Source organism: Solea solea, chromosome 10 (genome assembly GCF_958295425.1).
Source record: "Solea solea chromosome 10, fSolSol10.1, whole genome shotgun sequence".
Classification (NCBI taxonomy): domain Eukaryota; kingdom Metazoa; phylum Chordata; class Actinopteri; order Pleuronectiformes; family Soleidae; genus Solea; species Solea solea.
Window position 1 is genome coordinate 26,824,431 of NC_081143.1, and position 10,066 is coordinate 26,834,496.

Consider the following 10,066-nt stretch of genomic DNA (forward strand, 5'->3'; position numbering starts at 1 on the left):
ACAGTGACCTCTGCTGGACAAGCGTGGCACCTGACAGCCAATCAGCAGACTGATGAATTCCACCTGCTCACAGACAGCTGAGAGAGAAAAAATCAGCTGCTCTTCACCTCTTCACAAATCCCAGTTGTTTTACTGAGAAAATGCGACGCAGGAACATGTTAAAGTCAAAGTCTTTGCTTCTGCTCACGCTCCAGCTCCTCTTCTTCTGGTTGTCCTGGAAACGCTGTGAGGCACAGGTACACGTGCACTGCCGTCCTCTGTCAAACAACTGTGATCCATGCTTTAAACTCTGAGTGTAACGTCACGTTCATTCTGACTGTAGGTGGACACAGAAGAAGCCAACGAGCCTCCAGGTGAGATCAGGCTTCTCTTTTGTCATTGGATTTCACAGGTAAATGTTTCGTTTATTTATTTTTCCTCTCCATTATTTACTATTTGAGGAACGACAGCTTCAGGTGTGTGAAGGGTAAACAAAGAAAGTCAACCTGTATCTTACATTACTGTGTGGTTAAAGGGATTTTGAAGTGTGGTTCCCTCTTGTATGAAGTACTTTAAAGGGAAAGTATGTGAGCAGAAAATGACTTTGGTAGAAGTTAAGGTCACTTTTTTTTTTTACTTTATTACTTAAGTAAAAGTCTTAAAGTATACGACATTTACTGTACTTGAGTATCAAAAGTCTTTTTTTGATATAAAATATCCTTTATTTTAGAATTGCCTTCCACTTGAAGGTTGTGGGTTAAATTTCTGTCCTTGAGCAAAGATACTTGACCCCATATTGAAGTGTGTGAATGGGTGAAAACTGTAGTGTTTACTAGAAAAGCTCTATATAAATACAGACCATAATACTAACTCTTCTCCTGATTTGATTTGGTAGTAGTGAGTAACAAAGATAGTTAGAGGAAATGTAGTGGAGTAAAAGTACAAGAATGTTGTACTCAAGTACAGTAAAAGTATTACAACTCTGGCGTAGTTGTATAATATGAAGTCAGTGGTGACTCCTCCTTTGTCCAATATATCTTTAAGTGCATGTTCACATCTTTATCTCACTGTTAGACAAACTTTTCCAACATGAAACTGAAGTTTGTAAACCACTCACTCTCCCACACCAAACCTCATAGAGAAAATCAGTGATTTTAGCTCATAAATGGAGAAGCTGAGGCCTCGTGTGGTCACTTTTTGTCACTGAGGTAAATCCGAACAAAGGTTTTCAAATGCCGAAGTGTTTAAATAGAACATTTGAACATACTGATGGAGGCAGCAGTGAATCAACAACTCCTGTGTGCTGTGATGTTAAAATCACTGATTTTCTCTATGGGATCTGATATAAATAAATGTATGTATGTAAGTACCTGCTCTGACGAGGTAGGAGCTGAGCCAATACTAATCAGTTAAAAAGACTTAAAAATCCTAAAAAAAAATGCTTTAATCTCCAAAGTTTAGCAAAGGAAATGTCTAAAATGTCAATATTTAACAGAGGAGTCTGGTGTATTTAGCGACAGCACTGCTGAAAGCGGTATTTCAGTTCAATGACTGTCAGACGGAGTCTGTGCTCCTGTGATTCTAATGATTCAGTTTCACCCAAAACAACTGCTTTACAAGTCACTCGTTTGTGTCGCATAGAAAACCACGTCGCGGCAGTTTCACGCAGCCGTGCTGTGATGACTCCGCCCACTTTGAGGAGGTACTGCAGTAATGGAAAACCATACCAAACTGTGTAGAGTCGAGCCATGCCGGGACTATGTAGTGCCACTTGTGTCTCATGCTGATTCCTGACACGGGGGGCGCTCATAGCATAGTCAGAGTTGAATATGTTAAAACCTCATGCAACCAAACAGATCAAACCGCTCAACTATCACTTTGAGAAATCAAAGTTTAGCTCAATGCGTCTCAAGTCAAGTCATGGCGTAGCTTTAGAACATTGTATAATTCGTGGTGCATATATTTAAATTAGCAGGAACATGTAAAGCCACTGGTTTCTTCCTTTTAGATGACGGAGGTCACAGCGACGCCTTCTTCGCCCTGCAGAGCTGCCACCAGCTGCTGCGCGGAGACAGTGGTGAGTTCTTCTCACCAGACTACCTGTGCTCCAACCCGTCCCTGTGGTGCAACTGGACCATCCAAGTGGATCCTGGGAAAAGGATTCATCTCCACTTGGAGGACTTGACCCCAGACAACACCTGCCACCTCAAACAGGACCAGGTCCACGTGGATGAGCCCGGCAGCCGTTATGGTGTTCATGAAATCCTGGAGAAATGCTGGCAGGAGGCCAAGTACACCACAACCACCAACACGGTGAATGTGGTGCTGCTGATTGGCCGCTGGCCCAACTCGCCCTACAGGGGCTTCTACAGTCGCTACCAGGCGTTTGGACTGCCGGTCATGTACAACCCACAGGAAGTCCTCATAGAGAGAGATGAGAGGTCAGAACCAACCCTGGACGTCACTGACTTTGGAACCGTCATCGACAGCGAGCACATGGGGTCAAAAACGGATTTTGATGAGATGTACGATTATTACGATCAGCATTCAGCCATGCCTGATGAGCAGACCTGGGAGTCTAAGGACGGCATCGACACAGAAGCTGAGGTGGGTGAAAGCCAATTCTGCACGGTACCTGAGAACATGGTCAGAATAGTCGTAAATAGAGTAAAGCGGTATGGTCAGGGTGTAACTAGACCGGTTCCACCCACGACAGTCAGCTGACTGGGCAACAGAAAAACGTCACTCCCTGCGATTGGTGTAAATGGAACCATGATGGACACGCAGCATGTGACCTGGATGACTGAGAACACTATCATTCATCAGGTCAGGATTATGTTAGAAGGCAAAGGGTCACAACCATCGTCCATATGAAAAAAGCTGACATAGTCTTTTGGTTTGGAAAGAACCCTCAGAAGTAGGATTGAAACTTAGCCAGCAGGGGGCAACGTTCCCAGTTCTAAAGAGAACTCTGTTTGAATTAGCCCGGCTGATGTCAGACCACATCTCAAACTTATTTCAGATTTAGTATAGGCCATGAGAGGGTGAAGTCACCTCCCACTTCAAAGAAGCGTGACCCCACAGACATTGGGTCACGTCTGATCCAATGATCCGTAGTTGACCGCGTTCCATTGAGAAGTCGGAAAGAACCATGGATGAAGACATTCCAACTACAACTGGAATGTGACATAATCCCGGTCGTATCCTGAGACCCTCTAGTTATGTTTGGTCACACTCATGTTTCTCTTAATTTGAACCAGAATCAGTTTTTGAGAATGCTTAAATTAAGAAAATAAAGAGGAGAGAGTGGAGAATTCTGTGGAATATGAAACTTTTAAATTTAAATAAATAAAGTTCATCATTGTTATTGTTATCCATTTTTAAACAGCAGCAAATCTCACTCTCCTTCTCCTCAGGTTGGTGAAAACCTCCATCCACCGTCGGGGTGGAACTTCAGTCACGTCTTCCCAATCACAGCTGTTCCCACACTCCCAGTGTCCATACCCAGAACGTCCCGTTCAGAGAGAGAGCTCACTCACACCCAGTCAAACCGCTTGGACTCGGACGGTCCCAGTCATCAGCTCCAACCCAGCACACGCCCCCCAGTGGCAGTACGAAGGAACGTGATAGAAGAAGAAGAAGAGGTGGAGGTGGAGGAGGAGGAGGAGGAGGAGGAGGTGTTTACTGCTGTAGACGACGACGACAACAACAGCACTGAAGTCAGCGAGACCTCGGACCAGCATCCGCCCACCTCAGTGGGACCAGAAGCAGAAGAGACCGAACACACTCATCCTCACCCCAACATGGTGGAGCCGCTGTTGGACCACAGGCAGCGTTGTGAGTACAATTATCACCTGTGCTGATACTTCTGGGCCTCATGGTGTGATTCAGTTGTAGTCAGAAGTTGGATTTCGTCGGAGCAGCTGCACCAAGTCCAACATGGAATCCCAAAAAGGGTTAACAATGGTTACTCCAAGTTATTGTTACTCCCAGTTCTGACCTCCAGACTTCCGATGTAACTGGAACACATCATCGCCCAGAAAACATTGCGGCATTTCCAACTGTTTTCCTATTTTCTTTATTAGTTGGGAATGCAGAGTCAGCATTTCTTTTCTTATTTCTATTCCTGTGTTCTTTCTTTTTTTTGTGTGGAAATACTGACTCCGCATCCCCAACCAACCATCTTTTTTCGTTGGGAATGCTAACTTCACATTCCCAAACAGTGTTCCTATTTACTTTATTTGTCGGGAATGCAGAGTCAGTGTTTGTAACTTTAGTGTTCCAGTTTTTTTATTGGTTGGAAATTGAGGATGAGACATTCTCAACTACAGTGTTCTTCGTTAATTGGGAAATCTGAGACAGATTTTCTGTTCCCAACCAGTGTTCCTGTTTTCTTTGTTTGTTGGGAATGCAGAGTCAGCGTTTTTCAAATTCAGTGTTACAGTTTTGGTTGGGAATGATGTACAGACATTATATTTCTGTTTTCTTTATTATTATAATAACGTCACTTATCGGTGGTCACAATCTCCTCCTTCTCTTGCAGTCCATAGAAATCATTCTGAAGTTCCAAACCTTCCTGGTGGTGAGTCCTGCACCAAACTGGCTCTTGAATATCAACAATACAGTAAAATCCCACCTTCACTCTTTTCTTACTGGTGCTTTAGATCATTTCATCCTGTGTTTGATCAGTTTTAAACATTTAGAAAAGCAATTGATAAATGTTTGATGACACTTGTGATAAAGGACAAAAATGATTTGATAAAACTATGAACAAACAAAATGTGCATTACTGTTTTCACAAATCTGGGAAAACCAAATGAATCCAGCCATTATTGTTCACTAATGCAAGAAAACTTTTCTAAACAGCAGACTTTTCCAACAGGAAACAGAAGTTTGTAAACCACTCGCTCTCCCACACCAAAGTCCATAGAGAAAATCAGTGATTTTATCTCGCTGGTCTACTGCTGCCTCGTGTGGTCACTTTGTGTCATTGTGGTAAATCTGAACAAAGGATTTCAAACACCAAAGTCACAATAAGAAATTTGAACTTACTGGTGGAGGCAGCAGTAGATCAACAACTCCTGTGTGCTGTGATGTTAAAATCACTGATTTTCTTTATGGGGTTTGGTGTGGGAGAGAGAGAGAACTTTTTTCCTGTGTTGAAACCGTTGTTGTGTTCTCGCTCTTTGACAGATCAGCTGTTTGAAGTGACCATCGAGGTGGATTTCCGTCCTGATGTGGGCGAGTCGTGGTTTGTCGCGGCTACGTTGCTGCTGCCGTCGTTGAAGACTCTGGTATGTTGCCAAAAACAAACTGAAAACTTGAATATAGCCCTTTTTTTTTTTTTTTTTTTTTGTTTGATGGAATCTACTCACTAAACCAGGTGTTTGCCTTCAGATCCGCGACCGACTGGAGGCTCTGAGCTCACCACTGTCCATGTCTTCGAAAAGAATCCAGAAGTACAATGATTTCCTTGACCAAAGTTGTTGCAATTTACAATGTTAGGTTAACAGCAAATATTTGCTTTCAAATGTCTCTAAAACACAGAAATCACTCAAACTCACATTTTGGTTAGAAATAATAGGTTTTTCTTTGCCAGTACTGAAAGTTTTAAAACCTTGTCTTATTCATTATTGTTTAGTAATTGATGTGCGTGTGTAGGTTGAATGCAGGGCTGCTGTACATCCTCTGGCTGCAGATTGGACCGGGTTCTGGTGGTCCGCAGGTGCACAGCATCGTCGACGCTGCCATCCAGAGCCTCAATGCCACAGACGTGGGTGGAGTAATCCACAAGAGGGTGGTCATTGTCTCCACACACACGGGTACAAAAACCACTTGTAGATGTTTACCTTGTTTTTTTCTCTGATTCGATTCAGAATTCAAGTCTGGGATTGCAGCAGTTCCCTCACCTCACTGTCTCCCTCACTCAACAGTCTAAACTTGTATTTGTTAATCCCCTCAAAAATGACCGCAAAGCCATAGAATAATAACACTGACATTTTCGGTGTCTTGTGTCGTGTAAACATTTCAAGGCGATTGGTTAATGTATGGCGAGGTTATAGGGAACGTCCCGTTTTGTGGCGACTGGTCCAAAATTCACCAAAAGTCAAAATGGCCAACGTCCTGTTGAGTTGAGGCCATGGTTCCGATCGACTTTTTTGTTTGTCTTGGAGTTTAACATCTTTCTACCAAGTTTCAGAAAATTCAGTGTAACAGTGTAACTCGGTTTTCACCTTAGGGAGTGCTATAAAACCCTTGGGCAACGCACGGATTCGGGCTCTAAGCTAATATCCGATTTTTGCCAAACCTGACCTCTGTGCAAAGTTTTAAGAGTTTTTATCCACGTTAACTCCCTCAAAAGTGACGTTTCTGCCCCGAGCATTTGTGCTTTGGCCCCTAATAATTCCATGGAGTCTAATTGGTCCTGGTTTTCCTGCAGCAGCCTCTCGTGTGTGTGTGTGTGTGTGTGTTGCAGATGTGAATGAGTGCAGGACCCAGCTGGTGCTGTGCGACGTCAACGCAGACTGTGCGCACCAGCTTGGTTTGCACTCATGCCACTGCAGACCGGGTTTCCTGGACCAGTCCCGTCTAGGATCTGGAGGAACCTTGTGTGTGGACAAGACGGCTGCAGGTACATGTTCTGTGCTTCATGTAAAGAGCCAGTGTGTGATGCTGCGTTCACACCGGACGCAGTTTTTCATTTTGTACATTTTGTGACATAATGGGATCTCTGCAGAGAAGAAACCTTCCGACATGAATGGTTGTTGCGAGACACCGGTTTCTTCTCTGCAGATGTTTACACAAGATTATACGCTTTTGTATAAGTTGTCAAATAAAAATTGGTGTTGCGTCCGGTGTGAAACGCTGCATTAGTTATCCCAAAAACAAGGCTGAAGCTCAGAGGAGACCGAGCTATCTGTGTTTCAGGTTGCCATTTGTTTTAACAAGCTATCTAAGCTAACAAGCTAGCTAGCTATCTATCTAAGGTAAGTCATCTATCTATATCTAAGCTAACAAGCATCTATCTAATCTAACAAGCTATGTATCGCTATCTATCTAAGCTAACAAGCTATCTATCTAAGCTAACAAGCAATCTATTTTTATCTAAGCTAACAATCTATCTCTCTCTTTCTAAGCTTAGCGATCTATTTATTGTAAAGTTCCGAGTGTCCACACGCAGAGATGATACGTTTTTGTAGAACTTGTCAAATACAAATTACCGTTGCGTCCGGTGTGAAACGCAGCATTAGTTGTCCCAAAAACAAGGTTGAGCTCTCTCTGCTTCAGGTTGGCGTCTGTTTTTCCCCGCAGGTTGCAGCTCAGGCCTGTCGGCTGAGACTAAAGGCGTCTACGTGCTCTTCTTCCTGCTCAGCTGCCTCATCCTGATGCTGCTGGCGGCTGCTGCCATGCTGTACCGCCGCCACCACCGGGGGACCTTCCTGGTCCGTTGCCATAGCAGTAGCAGCATGTCTCCTCCTGACCCCAACAACAATAACAACGGTCACCGCTGTGACGGCTACTCCCACCGCGCTGACACCGAAATGCCCGTGCCTCCCCCGCCTCCCCGCGGCACCTCCAGAGAGAGTTGGCTCCAGGTGAAGGAGCTGTGTCCGGCTGTGGACCTGCCGCTGCTGCGCTTCACCCCCCTGCAGCCGCCAGACAGCTACATGGAGCCACGGGAGGGCGGGAAGATGTGAGGGCAGCCTGGAGGGCGTCTTACCCTTCGTTCATTCAAGTCTTTTTATTTCATTTTTCTTTGTTTTTTGAAAGTATGATTCTCTTGTCTGCTGTCACCTGACTAATTAAAGTCAAAGCAAAAACAGCATTTCCTTGTTGTCTCAGCGTTTGCAGCAGTGGTCAGGACCAGCGTCAGTATCTGGATCAGCATATTATTTCAGAAATCGGGGTTTTTAGAAAGTGGTTTTGAAATGATTTCCTCATCTTCACAAAAAAAGTCATACAGAAGTCAGAGCTTTTAAGTGCCTTAAAGGTGATACTTGGTGATACCAAAAAATGACTTTGGTAGAAGTTGAATTCACTTTTTCTAATAACTTAAGTAAAAAGTCTTAAGTATGAGACATTTACTGTACTTAAATATCAAAAGTGGTGGGGGCGAGTTCTTAAAGATTTTGTAGATTTTTTTTTTTGCCTAGTGTTTTGAAATGGTTTCACTCGTGATTCCATGAATTCATTCTTCTACTTTGCCTCGGTATAAACAGACGCTTGTGTGCTCCTCACGTAGAATGACCTGCAGCTCTCAGCAGGGCGAGGTGGTCAGGGACGCTTCTCCTCCTCCTCCTCCTCAGGCTCTTATTGTTCATCCATGCTGAGCTTCACCTGCCAGGCAGCAACCGTGGCCCATAATCACCTGCTCCATCCAGCAGCGACAGTAGCTGCTGTGAGGTCTTTACACAGGAAGGACACTGTCTGTCTGTCTGTCTTATTGTCAAAGTTTACTAGCATCTATCTATCTATCGAAGCTAACAAACCTGACAAGCAAATATCTATCAAATCTAACAAGCTATCTGTCTATCTAAAGTTTTATCTTATTAGTCTTTCCGTCAAAATAAACTTCACGTCTGGCTCCAAGCCCCACCCCTGTCACATGCACCTTCTTCAGCCAATTGGGTTGTAGTACCCAGAAACCCCTGCCATTTCTCTGTTGGAAATCAAAGCCAGACGCGAGACTCCAAACAACACCAAACACCTGTCGACGAGAGCAGGAGCTCACTGCTGCAGCTAAGCTAAGCTAAGCTAGGTGAGTCCAATATGTGAAGCCATCTCTGATCAAAGATCGCATTTGTTTGTGAGGATGATTCACTCGCATTGGAAAAGAAGTGTGACGCCGAGCAGAGATCTTCTGTGAGACAACTGTGGGATGATTTAACTGTTTTTTAAAAACACCAGAGATCGCCTGACATCTGAGACAATGAACGTGTTCAGTGTAATGAAACTTGTTAAGTCGTTTACTTTCTTGCAGCTGTCGCAGTTTATAGGTTTATAAGTGTATCTATCTAGCTAAGCTAACAAGCTATCTATAGCTCTCTATCTCTGTCTATCAAGCTAGCTGTCTCTATCTAAGCTAACAAGCTATCAATCTCATTTTTAATTAAACTAATGTTTTCAGCTGCTGACTGTTAAGATTTATGTGAATGACAAAAGAATGAAGCTCAACATGCTAACAAAGTTAAGTTAAATAGATTAATTGACCACTAGTGTTTGTATACTGGGACAAGGACAACAGTACAATTAAATGGGTACTCTCTGTGCCAGTGGGGACACGAGGAGGGACACATTTTTTGCCACTCATCAAAAGATTTGCCTCATAAAATCTTCACCCTAATAACACGTTCACGTCTTTATCTCACTGCTTGACACACTTTTCACAAATCCACAAATCAGGCTTCCATCTGCACAGTTCTAACGAACATCAGCGCTCAACAGTGGGATCTGCTGGTCACTCTGCTCCATATCTTCATCCAGCTAGAACTGAGTGGCATCGTCGACCGCCTGCTCACCAGGCCACCCAATCGCACTTCACTCGGCTCCGCTAATAGAAAAATAAATTGCCGGGGAGTCAATTCCAACACGGAGTGAGACGAAGCAGTGAGTGAGATTCCTCTGATATAATGAAGCTGACTGCGCTGAGATCAGGTTATTAAACAGTGATGGGATTAACAGATTAACAACTCATCCTGATGCCACACACAAGGTCAGCGTTCCTCAGCGCACACACACACAGCCATGTCTGTGAAGTAAACTACGCAGGAGTAACAAAATAGTGAGTGTAATCAGCCTTTATTTATCAGCTGTTTGCAGGTGGTAAAGATGGATCATTGATTTAAACCAACATCTCAAAAACAAACCAGTTCCTTCCTCGTGCAACACGAGAACTGATGTGCTGGCACAAATATCCACATTGTAGTTCATAAATTGAGGCGCTGTTTCACTCGCCAGGGCCTCACCGCTTCATGTCTCCTCACGGTGGCGCTGAAATGAAATGGCGGAAACTTGGGTTGAAGTTACCTGGCTGAAGAAGCGGGAGCTTACAGCGGGACTATGGTGGAGAAAGACGGAGTGGCCGGCA

The 10,066-nt window shown here is 44.0% G+C and overlaps 1 protein-coding gene across 1 annotated transcript; it reads left to right on the plus strand.

The window, feature by feature from the left end:
- Position 1: 1 nt before the first annotated feature.
- On the plus strand, positions 2-7,786 carry zgc:66455 (uncharacterized protein LOC393502 homolog). Its single transcript, XM_058640212.1, has 11 exons — positions 2-236; positions 323-353; positions 1,988-2,586; positions 3,396-3,623; positions 3,669-3,816; positions 4,523-4,561; positions 5,173-5,273; positions 5,377-5,438; positions 5,641-5,801; positions 6,455-6,610; positions 7,291-7,786. The coding sequence occupies exons 1-11, from the start codon at positions 141-143 to the stop codon at positions 7,674-7,676; spliced, it is 2,007 nt and encodes a 668-aa protein (XP_058496195.1). The 5' UTR covers positions 2-140; the 3' UTR covers positions 7,677-7,786.
- Positions 7,787-10,066: the final 2,280 nt, after the last annotated feature.